General features: G+C 38.2%; 1 protein-coding gene across 1 annotated transcript; it reads right to left on the reverse strand.

The window, feature by feature from the left end:
- Nucleotides 1-49: 49 nt before the first annotated feature.
- Nucleotides 50-16,677, reverse strand: Prg4 (proteoglycan 4). The gene is made up of 11 exons (XM_076832391.1): nt 16,602-16,677; nt 13,048-13,170; nt 11,693-11,812; nt 6,809-6,895; nt 4,757-4,825; nt 3,412-3,489; nt 2,476-2,612; nt 2,084-2,240; nt 1,451-1,645; nt 877-1,002; nt 50-159 (listed from the first exon to the last, which is right to left on the reverse strand). Exons 1-11 carry the CDS (start codon nt 16,675-16,677, stop codon nt 62-64), a joined length of 1,266 nt encoding a protein of 421 aa, XP_076688506.1. The 3' UTR covers nt 50-61.
- Nucleotides 16,678-17,040: the final 363 nt, after the last annotated feature.

The raw sequence follows: 17,040 nt of genomic DNA on the forward strand, positions 1-17,040 counted from the left end.
TGTCAAAATTGATCATCCTTTTCTTCATTTTAATTAGATGGCTCTTCTTTTGCCTGTAAGTCTAAGGACATTTGTACCAGACTTTGGAGAGGGTCTTCCCATCACGAGTAGTGACTGCTCTTGCTGTTCTACTGGGCACATTGATGTTATAGTATTGATCTAAATGAAAGAGAAATTATTTTTTAATTAAAAAGAATATATATGAACTAAATTGTATTGATGACTCAAAATATAGCATTTAGCATTTTTAATATCAGAAATGTTTTTATTTAGTGTTCAACTCTCCTTTTTGAAATAAGCATTTAAGAATACGGTTTTTCTGAAAAAAAATTATTTTATCCTTTTTTAAAAAATATATTTTGGGGCTGGGGTTGTGGCTCAGCAGTAGAGCACTTGCCTAGCACGTGTGAGGTGCTAGATTCGATCCTCATCAGCACATAAAAAATAAATAAAATGAAGGTATTGTGTCCAATTACAACTAAAAAAAAATACATTCTGATGCCATTCATATTATAGAATCATAAGAAGAATAAATTAGATTTCTGCACTCTTCAAAATAAAATTAGTTTCTCAGGAATGTCCTTCTTATTTCATGGCATCTGTTAAATGTTCCAGATGATAGAAGTAGAATACTGTTTTAGGCATTGGTTTTACCCAAGTAATTGGATATGTTATAACATCACAAAGGGTAGAGTAGAACTGGATTTCAGCCCCATCACAGTTTAACTGAAATTAAAGCAAAAATCTCCCCTTAACAGTAGTTAGAATAAGAATTATATCTGAAGTCACCTTCAGTCACCAGTGCACTAGGTGTTATATTCATATTTTCACAAGTGAGATCAACTTGAGCAGCTAAGATTTTCCTTAAGGTCTTACCCTTGGAAAAGGCATAGTAGTCATATCCATCAGGTCGTCTAATGTTGGGCAGTGTTATAGCTGAGGTAACCACATTTGGAAGTCCTCTCCACATCGTACTCATTTTAACTTCATTATGGAGGGTACCTGCATTTTTAATGAAAGGTGTCAGATTAAAAAAGCAATATCTAAAAAGCAATGTCTAAGAAAGAGCTTGACAAAGGGTTTTATTTGTTTTCACTGAGTAGCTCTGTTATTTAGGTGAGATGTTAATTTCAGTGCTTCAGTTTTTGCCCTCTGATAGGCATATAATCTACCTTTAAGATTGTCTTGAGGATTACAGATCTGTATAGAATGCTCTTGGTAAGATGTACTTCATACATGACACTATGGTTAACTTGAATAAACTGCTTTCCTTGCCCACACATAAAAAGAATAAACTGGTCTTTGATTATTCACTAAGGCAAATTGATACATTTTGCATCAATAAACTTAAATTATTAGGGCAGTGTGGTCTGTGTTTCATAAGGTTTACTTTATAAGGAACTAGTGCATCTACTTCAGGTTTAGGAATTTTAAACAGTTAAAACGTTACCTTTGTCTTGATAAGAAACTCTAACAGGTGTATAGTGAATTCTGATGGTGTGAGTTTGAGGTCCTATAGCCCGTTCAAAGCGACGTCTCCTGACCTGTGCTGTATCTCCATACACTGAATAATTTATAGCAGGCCTTCTTCCAGTGCACTTTCTAACAGGTTCCTGTTTATAAACATACTGCTGAACATTGCCACCTGTTGTATATCAGAAAACCATACAGAATATGAAAACCATAGAATATGTAAAGTTGATATTAATCCACCCAGAAAAAGATGGAAAAGAGCTTTTGTAGCATGAAGGAAATCAACTTGTTTTTCATAAATATGATTAGATATTAGTAATGGCAAAACAGTCACTGAATCATGAAATACATGTTGAATAAGTAAACTAACCAAAAGTAAATGAGGATGTTCTTTATCTCAGTGATCTGAAAACTCAGATGAACTACATTGTGCATGTCAAGAGATCTAAATACTTATTACTGCCCTCAGTTTTTAGCTTTTCATTGAAAATATTTTATTCTAGCCATTAAAGACATCTTTTGACAGTAAGCTCAGTAATAAATGACAATACTAAGTAATAATCAATTCTTTAAAATGTTTTGTAATTTTTGTCAATTATATAATACATACCTCTCTTGAAAAAATACACAGATTCCGGCCTGTCCTTATATTTAGCTACTGAAAGAGCTGCCACAATTTTTCCAGTTAGTCCTCCAAATCCTTTTACAATTTGTTTAGGATATCCTGCATCTTGTACATCATTGGTGAAACGCCAGTACTGAGAATCCTGATATTTAAAAGAGCAAAGTATGTTTAACTCATTCTTAAATTTAAGTTATAAGGAGAAGATGTTAACTTAATTGAATGTTTGAATACCATTAATAATATCAAGCTGTGTTATTTTGATGATAGAACTGTTCATTAAAATAAAAGAACCCTTCTGAACTGGAGCTTAAGGTGATTTACATTGTAATAAACTGCAGTTACTATTTGCTGATTCTGTAGCAGTATAGTTTTGTTACCTTAAAGAAGAACGTTTTTCCTTCACAGTTGCATCTAGTAAAAACAGTATCAATGGGTGAAGGAATACCCCAAACTTCAGTAATTCTGCGGGGTGGAGGTGGTGGAGTGAATGGATTTAGCATCCAGAAATAATGACCTAAAATTTAAAAAGATGTGGCAACTTATGTGCTGAATAGTAAACTCTATCCCCAAAGAAACCAAAATTTTCAAAACTTTAGTGATAATCATAAAGAAAAACAGACTATGTTAAATAGGTCTGACTGAAAGTATAATAAGATACAGAAGGGACTTATTAAAATATTTCCAAGTAGAAATATTCCTAAAGTCTGAAATTTAACTTAAGCTTTGAAATATTTCAGTTTTATAGTTTTTATAGAAAGAGACTTTTGGCTTTGTAACTTAAAGAGAAAGTCACCTTTCTGGATTTCAGTGTCTTTATCTTTTAGAATTGAAGGATTAACAACTTAATGACTTCTAAAATTTCCATAACTTCTATGTATTATTTGCTTCTTTTCAAATTTAATCTATATATGTTTTAAGAAGACTGGACTAGCAGGGGGTCTGCAGAAAGCATAGTAATCGCTATTCTCTTGGTACTCTTTCACAAGGAGTATAACTCCTTTGAAAGCATCACAAGTGAGATGTTATTTTTAAAGATAGAGCAAAGCCTACAAATCCTGATGTCATTTCATATCTGAAGTTTAAATATTAACAGGAAAAATCTTAATAGTATCCACACATCTTCATGTGTCTGATTTTGTTAATCCAATATTTGGGATATTATTCCCAATTTCTCACTTTGTGAAAGTGGGTTTATCAATCAAGTTCCCCTCTAGAAAGTTCAACCCTACTAGCACTCTCTCAAGACTTTGGCTGTCTTAAATGCTGTAACTATTAAAATAATAGGAAGAGACAGAAGTATGTACATAGCTCACCTCGAAATGCAACTAATGTCCCATTGCGCAAAGTAGTCAGTCCATCTACTGGTCTGCCATTGCATAAATTGGTATCATCTAAAATAAGCAGAAAAGTAATCTGAATGAGAAAACTATGTTCTTTCCAAATCCTCTGTCACAGGATTGCTTCCTACTTACCCAAGCTCTTAAAAAGCAGTTTGAGGTATTTACATTTCAAAAATGAAAAAAGGTGGGGGCTGGCTCAGTGGTAGTGAGCTTGCCTAGCATGTGTGAGTTGATTTCTCAGCAACACATACAGATAAACGAATGAATAAATGTCCATCAATAACTAAAAATTGTTTTTAAAGGGAAAAAAAGGTGATGTTTTTACCTAAGGATGATACTATTCAAAAAAAAAAAAAAAAAAAAAAAACATTTTGAACCAGGATTGGCCAGGTTATCTTGTTGAATTGTTTTGATTTTTGGTTTTGTTTTTTCTTTTGGTACTAGGGATTAAACTTGGGGTGTTCTACCACTGAGCTACATCCCCTGTTCTTTTTTGATTTTTTTTTTTTTATTTTGAACAGGGTCTTGCTAAGTTGCTGAGGGTCTCAAAAAATTGCTAAGGCTAACCTTCAACTTGCAACCCTACTGCCTTAGCCTTTCTCAGCTGGTGTAACAGGTATGCACCACTGTGCCAGCCTGGGCCAGGTTTTTGTTTTGCTTTGTTTTTCCCAAATATTTTTTAGTTGTCCATGGACCTTTATTTTATCTGTATGTGGTGCTGAGAATCAAACTCAGTGCTTCACACGTGTTAGGTAAGCACTCTACCACTGAGCCAGAACCCCAGCCCAAGTTTATCTTGGTCTTCATATAAATTAGGCATTTATTGGATGTTTGAACTGATGTTTTCAGTCATTGCTCTTTGGGTTGTTTTGGAAAAGGTAGTAAGAATTTTTGTTTTGCATTGTACTTTCTTTATAGACTCGATTTTTTTTTTTTTTTTTTGGTGTGTGTGTGTGTGTGTGTGTGTGTGTGTGTGTGTGTGTGTATGTGTGTGTTGCTGGGGATTGAACCCAGGATCTTGTGCATGCGAGGCAAGCCCTCTACCAACTGAGCTATATCCCCAGCCCTCAAATTTTTTTGACATTCTATGTACTTTTAGGAGGATGTGCTAAATTCCTAACCATGGATTATTACTTGACTTTCTAAAGACTGGATAAGTTTACTTGGATCTTTCCTCTGCTTACCTATAGGGAAGCTGTAAAAAGTTGGGGGCTCTAGATAGTATGTGTATCTCAGAGTAATACTAAATTAGGGCATTCTAGTTCAGATAGATATAAATTAACATTACCAGTTTTTAAAATGAAAGTAATTCTATTACCTAAAAGCAGGGAGTGGGAGCTGATGCCTTGACTGGGTCCTCTCACTGTGTGATCAGTGCCTGGGATAACTATAGGAGTCAGCACCGGAGGCCTGGGAATCATGTGTGGTTTTTCTCCTCCGTCACCTTCTGCATCTTCATTATTTGGATTAACTTCAACTGTTTCTGAGTCTGGAGTTTGCTTAGGGCTGGTGGTGGTTTGGAGCCCGGCTTTTGGAGAGGTAGGTGGTATTGTCGTCTTGGGAGGAATTGGTGTAGTTTTTGGTGTTTTCCCTTTCGGTGAGCTTGGCTTTTTGGTAGAAGTGGGTTTTTTGGGTGCTTTGGGTGGCTTTTTTGTAGAGGTGGGCTTCGTGGGTGCTTTGGTTGGCTTCTGGGGTTTAGGAGTTGTTGCTTTAGAATCAGTAGCTGTGTCTTCTGGTCCAGGGGATTCTTCGGGTTCGTTCCTACTCTCTTCAGTTGGTGTTGTTTTAAGAGTAGTAGTTTTGAATGATGAATCCTGAGTGGTGGGTGTTACTTGCATGGTGGTCCTTGCTATTTCGGATTCAGTTGTTTTTTCTTCTGCTGTGGTTGCTGTCTCTTTCGTTGTAATCTTAGGTACAGCAGCGGTTGTCACTTCAGGAGTCTTGGTTGTTGGTACAGTGGGCTCCTTGGCACTGTTGTCAGGAGCTTTTGGTGTGGGTCCTGCAGAAAACTCAGGAGTTGCTTCAGCAGGAGTCTTGGGGGTAGTGGGAAGCTCCATGGTGGTAGCTGGAGCTGGTGTCTTAGGAGTAGTAGGAGCAGGCTTCTTGGGGGTAGTGGATGCAGGCTCTTTGGGTGTGGTGGGTGCAGGTTCCTTGGGGGTGGTGGGTGCAGGCTCCTCAGGGGGGGTGGGTGCAGGCTCTTTGGGGGTAGTGGGAGCAGATTCCTTGGGGGTGGTGGGTACAGGCTCCTCTGGAGGGATGGGTGCAGGCTTCTTGGGGGTAGTGGGTGCAGGCTTCTTGGGGGTAGTAGGTACAGGCTCTTTGGGTGTAGTAGGTGCAGGCTCCTTGGGGGTGGTAAGTATAGGCTCCTCTGGAGGGTTGGGTGCAGGCTTCTTGGGGGTAGTGGGTGTAGGCTCTTTGGGTGTAGTAGGTACAGGCTCCTTGGGTGTGGTAAGTACTGGCTCCTCTGGAGGGGTGGGTGCAGGTTCCTTGGTGGTGGTAGACTCCTTGGGGGTGGTGGGTGCAGGATTCTTAGTGGTGGTGGGTACAGGCTCCTTGGGGGTGGTGGGTGCAGGCTTCTTAGTGGTGGTGGGTACAGGCTCCTTGGGGGTGGTGGGTGCAGGCTTCTTAGTGGTGGTGGGTACAGGCTCCTTGGGGGTGGTGGGTGTAGGCTCCTTGGGCGAGGTGGGTGCAGGCTCCTTGGGGGTAGTGGGTGCAGGTTCCTTGGGGGTGGTGGGTGCAGGCTCCTTGGGCATGGTGGGTGCAGGCTCCTTGGGTGTGGTGGGTGCAGGCTCCTTGGGGGTGCTGGGTGCAGGCTCCTTGGGGGTGCTGGGTGCAGGCTCCTTGGGCGTGGTGGGTGCAGGCTCCTTGGGGGTGGTGGGTGCAGGCTCCTTGGGGGTGGTGGGTGCAGGTTTCTTAGTGGTGGTGGGTGCAGGCTCCTTGGGGGTGGTGGGTGCAGGCTTCTTAGTGGTGGTGGGTGCAGGTTCCTTAGGGGTGGTGGGTGCAGGTTCCTTGGTGGTGGTCAGAGAAGGATCTTTGGTTGTAGTTTCAGCTTTTGGTGTAGGTTTAGCAGGAACTTCAGGTGTGGGTGCCAAATCTTTAGCAGATGTTTTCTCTGCACTTCGAATCTCCTTAGCTGAAGTAGTCTTCTGTTTCTCACTAGTGGAAGTCTGTTGGTTTGTTACAGTAGTCTCTTTAGTTTCAACTGTTGTCTCTTTATTGGCTGTGGAAGATGTCTTTTTGGATGTATCAGAGTTAGGCAGAGGACTGGGTTTAGGACTTTCTGGCTTTATTGTTGTAGTCTTGGGAGATGTGGTAACTTTATTGCTTTGAGTGGTAGGAGTATCAGGGGTTGGGGTGAGCTTGGGATCGCCACTGTCTAGGCCACTTCCAGCTTCATCCACAACTGGTGGTTCCTTTTTAGGTTCCTTTTTAGGTGGTTTTTTCTTGTCATCTTTTACTAAGGAAAAAACATACATCTTGTTATTTTTTAAGTTTTTTTTTTCTTTTCCCCTTCAGTAGTGACATAAAGATCCTTATCACTGACTAGTTGTGTGTTTCTGGACATATTGCTAACTTTTATAATTTATTATAAAATGGTAATATTCAACCTGTCTTCTGCTTTTCTTTTTGTATGTGGCTACATTCCCAGTCCTTTTTTAAAATTTTGAGACAGGGTCTTGCTAAATTGCTGAAACTAGGCTCAAACTTGTGATCTCACTGCCTCAACACCCCCAGTCACTGGGATTATAGGCTCGTGCCACTATAACCAGCTCAAAATATATTTGGGGGTTACTTTAGGGAATGAAAATGAATAGATTGAAGCCATTCTGAAGTCACCAAAATGATCAATAATACTAATTCATCTTTTTACATTAATGTTCTTTCTCTTCACTTTCCCCACCCTCACCCTTATTCCTCATTACACAGTGCTGCCCTTTCCCCCTAGGAAACTAGTTCCAATAACTTGTGTCACTATACCCATTAACTCAGAGGCCTCTGCACTCGCCTCTGGGAATGGGCCTCCTTCTTCCCATAGGTTCCTGCTGAGCCCTGTTCCCATACATAGAGCTATTAGCGCTCTCTTTCCCCTGCTCAGCTAAACTTGACAGTCCCAAAAGAGGAGATTAGGATGCCAGAGCAGCAAAAAGGAGTTCCCAAAGCAGCTACCCAACAGGAGAACTACAAAGCCAAAGGGCACTTCACTGAGATGAATTCCATTTAACAAATATGTATTGCATTTCTACTCTGTGCATTTCTATTCTTGGAATGACTCAAATATCTGGCTATTTGGCTAGAGAGGATGCTTCACAACCACCTAGGAAATAAGAGTTTAAAAATTCAGTATTTCCTAGAGAAAGAACATATTTTAGAATTTCAGGAAATAACAAAGAGAAGAACAGAGGCAATCTCTTTTCAGGAGATAAGAGCCTATTCTTTAGCACATTCTCTAGGAAAAATCATCCAGATATAATTTATTAGGAAAATGAAGAGTATGTGTAAAATGTGGACAATATTGCTTTTCTGAAGAGGTTTATGAAAGGAGGAAGAGGGCTCTTGATTATTGGTAAAACACTTAAAACAGTATAAAAATGTTTGTTAAATAAGATAAAGCTGGGGGAGGACACACAAAAACACAAAGAGGAGGAAGGGAAAGAAAGCAAAACTATTGGTAGACAGGAATCTCAGTACAACATGTCATCTCTGGTACCATCCTGTGGTTCCACAGTCATTGCTACAGCATCTTAGCTTTTGCTTTCAAGAGTGGCTTCTTAGCTGCTTTGCACTAATTTCCTGTAGGAAGTATTCATTTGGTACTTTATAAAATTATTTTTATGAAGTTTTGTACCCCCACCCCCGCATAATGAAAATATCTTCATTCTACTAACACGCATTACTTCTTAAAAATTATTATTAATATGGCATTGATATAGTCTGTGATCTTTATCAATGCTCAAACCTTTGGGTTTCTTCTGTAATTCTTTATTAGCAGCTGAATTTTTGGAAGACTTGATTTTCCGAATAGTTGAAGAGGAAGAGGAAGAGGAGGAGGAGGACTCTTGGTTTTCAGAAACAGAATGTTCTATAAAATAAAAAGTTTGATCACACCAACTATGATTTAAAACAAAACAAAAAAAAAAGTTGCCAGTTCAAATACAGTAAGAACTGCTGATAATGGATCTACATGCTTGTGTTCTGCCTTTATTATATGATCAACTGCTTTTTAATTCATCTGATGAAAGCAAGGTGCCCTGGGTTTATCCACTCACTACCAATATGACTTTCAACTTTCCCACATATGCCAAAATTTCTCAGGAGTTAATTACTCTGCAAAGAAAATCATGGGTTCCTTTTTTTTCCCCCATTTTTTTACAGCAATATTTATTCCTTCTTATAACTTTAACCTAGACCCTTACTGGATTTGGTAAATATAAAAAGACTGTAGATAAATGCCTGGTAATTTATACTTTGGTTTAAACTGACTTAAAGCAAGTAAACAAAAAGTGTAATGAGCCTTTTATGACTCATAAGATTAGCCTCTAAGAATACTTTATATTGGTACACTACAGGTTATTTCATCTAGGAAATCTCCTGTAGTTACCTTCTGTCTTCTTCCTACCTTCTGTTATTTCCTCTGATTCTATAACTTTCTTAGTCTTCTTTTTTGGTGATTTGGGTGAACGTTTGGAGGTTGATTTGATGGTTTGAGATGCTCCTGAAGGTGGAGGTGCAGTCTTTGAAGGTGGTGGTGTTGTGGGATTGTGCACTGAGGCCAAGCAAGACAGGTCAGTTAACATCTGGTTTATGATCATCAGCAATGCTAACTGTAAAAAGCATGGGTGCATCTGGTTTCAAGAGTAGATGCTGATAAAATCCAGTGCAGGAAGGCTCTAGACCATAACACAGAGAAGTCCAAACCAACTAATTCTGAGGCTACATTGCTGTAAAATATTGATTCTCAAACTGTAGTAGGTTATAACAGAAGCAAAGTCTCGGGAATCAGTAGACCTAAATGCCAGTGCTAAGTATGCACTATTAGGACCCTGGGCAAATAGGCTAACCTCTCATGAACTTTTCTCATCTGCAAACTGAGATGCTTATTCAAGATTTCTGAAGGTGTTTGCCCACCTTAAAAAAAAAAAATTGATTCTATGAGCTTCATCCATTGTGCCATCCTTCCATGATTATAAAAATAGTACTGCATGCAGATGGCAGGGTATTTATGATCTTGAGGAGTATAATAATTATACTTTTTTTTGTTTTTGTATGTATTTGAATCAAATGATGCCAGTTAATGTTTTCGATTGTCAAAGTTCTACATGAATATTATGAAAATTTCGCACTTCCACATTATACTTTTCCTTCCCAAAGATAAACAAGTGTGAATGATTCCATGTGTATCTTAACCTTTTATCTGCCCCCACAAACATACACACATACACTACATTTCTCCTTTTCATGTCTAAAAGTGAAGACTTGGAACATTTTTGATCAATAGAAACCAAAAGAAAAGGAAAGGGACTTTTGGAAGGTAAGGAAACAGCAGTGGAGGTCCTCTGGTAGAGAAGAGCTGTGATCCATCCTCCTGCTCCCACCAAACATCTCAGAACTCTACTGCTCCATGAACCTACCACTATCCCTCTCCATCTTCCTTCTCCCACCCAAAGATGCCAAGTATCCCACAGAGAGGAAGAGCTCTACCACATACCAGTTAGCCATCTTGGACAAAACAGCTTCTTGAGCTCAATAGCATCAAAAGCACTTGAACAGCTATGACTTCCTTTAGTTCTTGAACTGAGGATTTCTAGATATCTAGATGCTTATAAGCAGTATCTACAGCAAACCCTGAAATAACTTGACAGTGAGATTTAGGATAGTTTGCCATCTTTTAAAAGCAAAATACTGAAACTGTAGGTGGCGCCTTTATTTTCAGTGGGGATCCTGACATCCACTTGAATTCTGTAATTGAAGTTTACTGGCTTTGCTGTCATCAGTTTTTGTCATGAGTTCTGCCTAGACCTCAAGTACTGTACACTTGGTGGCCTGAAGTAAGGCCATTATTTAAATGTTCTCTCAAGGCTTCATGACTCTCTAATCACCTTCCCTCCCTCCATCCTCCACCCAAAATAAATTCTTAGGTATTTTCTGTTTCATAGCCAAAGTCATTATCAGGATAATGAGTAAATATGTATCTCCCACCATGGGGCCTTCTGAAAGCTGCAGGAGTGCTGAGCTTTGAGTTTTTTGATTATATGGGTGTTGTCTCTGTTCTTTTTGGAATGCTTTCCAGTGAAAACACTGAGCAGTTAGGAAATATCCCTCAACTCTGCTGATTAACAATTTCCACTGTTTCTCCACTGTTCTAAAGAAGCAGGAAGTACAACCTTGTTTAAATAAAATGATAAGATTATATAAACATGCTTATTTTCACTATGACTTCCACAGACAGCCTCATTTTTTCTTTTTCTTTTTTATTTATTGTTCATTTATTATTATTATTTTTTTAATTTCAGGTATCCTCACTTTAACAAAGTATGGTTTAAGAGCAAACATTCAGTCATGGAAAGTAACCGATTAGGTAAGTGTATTTAAAAAAAAATTTTTTTTTTTTTTTGCAAAATCTGGAGGGTTTAATTATACTCAGAGTATTCCTTCAGAACTTATGACCAAGGAAGAAGATTTTTAAAAGAAACTATCTCTTTTTATTGACTTTATTATTCACAGGCAATTGTATAGAAACTACTGAGGGGACCTTAGGAATGAATGGGAAGTTACCTATAACTGACAGTTAACAACTTCTTAGTAGATTTACCTGTAAACATAGTGGCTTAAACTAGTTCATAAATTTATTTGTCCAAAATATGTATTCAAACACTGAAGGCCCAAAGGACAGTCGATTTTGTAGAGTCAGTACCATTAGGATGAGACAAGAAATCACCAAGTGAGCTGATTACTGTTGATTTAACTTGAAATTGAACCACATCAGAAGGAAAAAAGCTTATACACTCAACCTCTGTCTTCTCCATTACTCAACCAGCGATCTCTTGTGCTCCTGGAGCAATACCTGGGGCTGCAGTTGTTGGAAGATATTTTTCTTCTTTAATTCATCTTTGTAGAGCAAAATTATTATTAAGCAGCTAATGCATTAGTAAAATCAAGACCTTAGGTGCACTGAGGTTAGACATCATCAGTGAAACTAAGGGCTTCAGATCTGCCTATACTACTGAGAAGCATTGCTGGGTACCATGATGCTTACCTTCTTCACAGAAAGTCTCATAGTCGGAACAGCACTTGCCAAACTTCTTACATTGGGAGTCACAGTCACACTCCCTCCCTCGCGCAAAGGACTCGAAGCAGCGACCTTTACAGGAAAGCTCTACCCAGAGCAAAACAAACACATGAATTAATGATATGAAGCCATACTTATGCATTTGGTAGCCATTTCCCTTCTGATAACGGACTAGAGTTCCAAAGGTGCCTTTCTAAGTCTTTTATGTGGAATTTGAAGTACATCATCTAATAAACAATGGATGATGTCCCAAATTTTTTGACCTAAGTCAAAAAAGAAATATGGGTATTTGGGAAAATGTCACTTGTCCTTCAAGGTGCTAAGGGACACCCTAAGGCTGTCTGAGCCATTTACATATATGAATGCTGGGAACCTTTCATATGAGTTCCTTCCATCCCCCAACACCATTGCTTTGTAATAGGTTGAAATTAGTTGAACACTCAAATTTTATGATTATATTCCAAAGAGCTGGTTCAATATAAATGAGTCACTGCTGAGGCTCAAAAATAATTGATAATGCAACTATTCAAGGTATGGAGTTGAAAGATTTCAGCCTAATCTCATGGTGTGGAGAAGCCTGCTCATTTCAAAATCAGCCTTGGGTGGAGGTACAGAGACTTACCAAGGCCTACCTGAAATCATTTCTTAACCCAACACATAAACTGTGCAACAATATTCACCAGCTTCACATGCAAATTCTAAAGCAAATATGACTTTGACAAAATGATAATTGTCATAAATCGAGTGTGAAGTGTTTCGAAGTTGATAGCAAAATGGCCCAAAATATGTTCAAGTGAAACACCATCAAAATCTAAAATTCAGACCCTTTGGGTTTTAACCGAAACTCATCATTAAACACTGGTGTTTCAAATTTAAGAGTGTCCTTTTCAGGTAATTTAAAAATATGTTAATACGAAAAAGTCAGGTTATAGACAAGATTATTGTATGCCCAAGAATCCCTTTGACGAAACTATGGAGAGCCCCCATCATTAAGCAATTACCCCTGTGTCAGTTAAAGATCACACCGTGCTCTTTACTTAATGACTCCTGAGTCACAGTATGAAATCTTTATGTAAAACAAAGGCATTTTACTGGAAGTTAGTCAAATAATTTTGTGCAAGTGACATATTTCCAGGCGTCCCTCCACTTCCCAGTCATCACAGGCTGTCATCCCATCCTTAGGTACAGTGACCGCGACATTTATGCAAGTGAAGGGAAAGGCACTTAAGCAAAGGAAGTGAAACAGAGGGAAAGCCACACTGCAAGGGGGCACAGGGGAGGCTCAGGGAACAGTGCTACGCGACAGCAGAGACGGGACTTACCTACAGTGCAGACTTTCTTGAAGTCAGGGCAGCACTCCATGTAGTGTTGACAGTTATAATCACAGTTGCAGATGGCATCTCTAGAATACCCTTCCCCACATCTCCCTGCACAGCTTGGTACATCTAAAATCATACAATACTAGGGTAAACATGGCCAAACCACTTTGAGAAAGGGAGAGAACTAATACGGGAGATAAAGCCAATGGGCGAGGGAGAATTTTATCAACTGGAAAATGTTGAGAATGATGGCTATGATTGATGACAAACGGTGGATCTCATGGAACCTTGATCTTGTCCCTTTATTTTTCACTAGACTGAAAAGATAAATACACCTTTGACAACGAGGCAAAGTAAGGGCTTTGTGTGAAGCGCAGTATTCCTGGGGGAGGGGTGGCCACTACAGCTGCTGTGGCTGTGATGACCACTAGCTGCCATTTATTGAGCCTCTCTGGGCCAGGTACAGAGTAATACATTGTCTCTAATGCTTATGAAAATGTTTCCAGGAGAGTCTTAGTAGCCCTTTTAGATATAAAATGCCAAAACAGAAATTTTAATAACTTGCTCAATGGCACACAGCTACTTAATCATTCCAATGCATATTTATTATAGGCCAATTACCTATTAATAGGTCAAAAACCAACTAATTATTCACACTGATCTCTTGAACTCTTTTAAGTATCCCTTAAAAGAGTTATTATTATTATTATTATATATTATTATTATTAATTATTATCCCTGGATAATAGATTATATGGTCACTCTAAGTAAACAACCCATCCAGAACTTGAACTCTGACATACCAGATTCTAAAGCCCAAGCTTCTCCTACCCAGTTACGTTGCCTCTTATTCCCAATGATGAGTTTAAAGCAAGCTTGTTGGGACAGCACACACTTTGCTAGGTGTTCTCCTTCTTTAGTGGGGACAACAGAGAACCCTTGAAATAGCATCTGGGCATGAATATAAAGGTTATGAACAGAGTCCTTCTGGGAAAACAGTATTAAAAGCATAATTATCCTCAAATATATCTAAAAGCCATTTGGAAAACAACACTTCAAAAGCCTCTCTGAGAGAGAACCACAGGAATGTAACAGTGGAATCCATCTCTGCAATAGAAATTGGCAGGTGCAATGTCCTAAATCCAAAGAGAGATGTTGCAACACACTGAAAAAATCTCAAAAGAGAATCCAGGAATGTTAAAGTCTTAATATGCAAATAAACAATGAAGAGTGGGATAACTCTCAGAACTTTTGCATACATACATATGTGCACATATATAAAAATGCATATATAGTGTATGTATATAAATACATATATTATATATAAAGAAAAAAGAATGAGAAGAGGTTGAGAAGGCAAGAAAAGCAGACAAAACAACACCAAAAGATTGTTCTTTAACATTTAGCAGTTTTCTGAAATAAGAAATCAATTCTCTTTACCAGGAAAAATTAATTTTCATAGATGATATGTCTATTTTATTTATTTATTTATTTATTTAATTTTTTTTTTTGGTGCTGGTGATTGAACCCAGGGCCTTGTGCATGGGAGGCAAGCACTCTACCAACTGAGCTACATCTCCAGCCCTTATTTTTTATTACTATTAATTACAACCACTAATTCTAATTTTATTTATTCAAAAGAAAGTGCAACTTTCTGTGAACAAGCAATTATATCAGAAAAGAAAGGGTGATTTAGGTAATGTGCATCTTGGAACACCATTATGAGAGAGCCGTGGGGTCTAGGGGTACCAGAGTGGCCATCACTCCAGGTTAAATACTTACATTTGCTTTTCTGTGTTTGTGTTTTTGCAGTACTGAGGTTGGAATCCAGGGCCTTGCATTTGCTAGGCAAGCGCTCTACCACCAAGGTACATCCCTAAACCTGGTTTGCTTGTGTTTTTTCATCTTATCTGAGTGATTCCACACCTATACCTACACAAGCAATAATCTCTCATGTTCAGGTTTCATGAGAATTTTAGCTATTTTACCAGAAAAGTCTGCTTTGGCCAGGCATGGTGGCACACACCTGGAATTCCAGCTACTTGGAACAGCTGGGACAAGAAGACCACAAATTTGAGGCTAGCCTCAATAATTTAGCGAGACCCTGTCTCAAAAGAAAAAAAATAAAATAAAAGGGTCTGTGATTGTTCTTGGTGGTAGAGCACCACTGGTTAAAAAAAAGGAGTGGGGGAGGAAGGAAGGGAAGGAAGGAGGGAAGAAAGGAGGGAGGAAGGAAAAGAAAAGAAATGTTAACTTTAAAAATGTAACTTCACGGGGTTGGGGCTGTGGCTCAGCATTTGCCTGGCAAGTGTGAGGCACTGGGTTCGATTCTCAGCACCACATATAAATAAATAAAATAAAGGTCTATCAACAACTAAAAAATAAGACTAAAAAATTAAAAAAGGTAACTTCACGCTGGGTGAAATGGAGCATTCCCAGCAACTCAGGAGGCTGAGGCAGGAGAATGGAAAGTTGAAGGCCAGCCTCTTTTCAAGGCCCTAAGCAACTTAGCATGACCCTGACTCAAAATAATTAAAAAGGGCTAGGGATGTGGCTCACGGTTAAGTGCCTCTGGAGTCAATCCTCAATATAAAAAAAAAAAAAAAAAAGAAAGAAAGAAGAAATGTAACTTCACAATAATGATCCTGAGTCTTGATTTTTCTTCTCTTGGGTTGTATACATCAAATGGAATGAAAGGGGCTAATCTAAAGCTGGAAACTATTATCACTAATCCACCTAAAGCTTATGCTAGAGAACTTTGCAAATATGATTAGCTGAATATATCTTAACCCTCTCTAAAAATGAATAACAAAAATTGTTCATCTAGGACTGACTCTGGGGAGGACTGTGAATGGTTCAATATTATAATACAAAATGACATTTGTGGATGCTTCAGTTCGTATTTGGATGAATAATTCTGATAAGAAAGAAAGAATGCTTAATACTAATAAAATGCCACATGAAACATTGCAAATGTTCATGTAGTATAATACCTAGGTCTACAAGATGCCAAAATAAGTTACTTACAATAATTTTCTTGGTGGAAAAAAAGACTAGTTAAATTTGTCAAAATAGAGGGGGAAAATGTGACTTAAATATTGTTCTTTACAGTTATTTTGGAGATATTATAGAGTTCCAGCTTAGTTTTGCCATGTAAATGTCTGAATTTTTTAAACATTTGGGGGCACCATAGGAATAATGACTGCAAAATTGTTTTATACCAAAACTCAGAGCTGGGATGCGGCTCAGTGGTAAAGCACTTGCTTAACATGTGTAATGCATGTTAGGCCCTTGGTTCCAGCCCCAGCTTTGCAAACACAACAACAACAACAAAAAAGCTCAAAACTTCCTGAAAGATTTCATTATGTAGGAGAAAAGGATGAGAATTCCCAAGCACTTACAAATATATCACATGTTTTGCATAACTTTAAGTTTATACTCAATATTAAACTCAAGCAAATATCAATTTTTGAAACTAATTTTTCTTGTCACAAAAATCAAAAACTGCATGCTCATCAATAGTTGTTAAATAAAAATATTTTTGATGGTTAAGGTACCTTGAGATGAAACTTGCTGAATCAAGAAAACAGAAAGTAGCAGCAACAAGCAAATGGGTAGTATTTTCCACTCCATGGTTGTTTTCCGGTACTGTACTCTCACTGGAAATAAAATAAATGTATCAGGAAAATGCTCTTTAAACTCACCATCAAATAAATGTGTGTGTGTTATACCCAATGTTTCAGTAACTTTCAAAATGCAGTTTAATAATAAAGCCATTCCATTCTTGAACCTTTAATCAGCAGGAGGAATTCTATAGAAAATATTTGATCACTACATTTCCTTTAAGGCAGAACAAGTCATCAAGTCACCTCAATCACATTATTGAGCACTTTAATATGTTAGAACCCTCCAAAACAGAAAATGGGCTTATTTAAAAACTCTATTCCAAGTATAGCATGTACTTACAGAGTAACCTTTAAATCCTACAATGGGAAA

This window comes from Callospermophilus lateralis, chromosome 13 (assembly GCF_048772815.1).
Source record: "Callospermophilus lateralis isolate mCalLat2 chromosome 13, mCalLat2.hap1, whole genome shotgun sequence".
Taxonomy (NCBI): Eukaryota; Metazoa; Chordata; class Mammalia; order Rodentia; family Sciuridae; genus Callospermophilus; species Callospermophilus lateralis.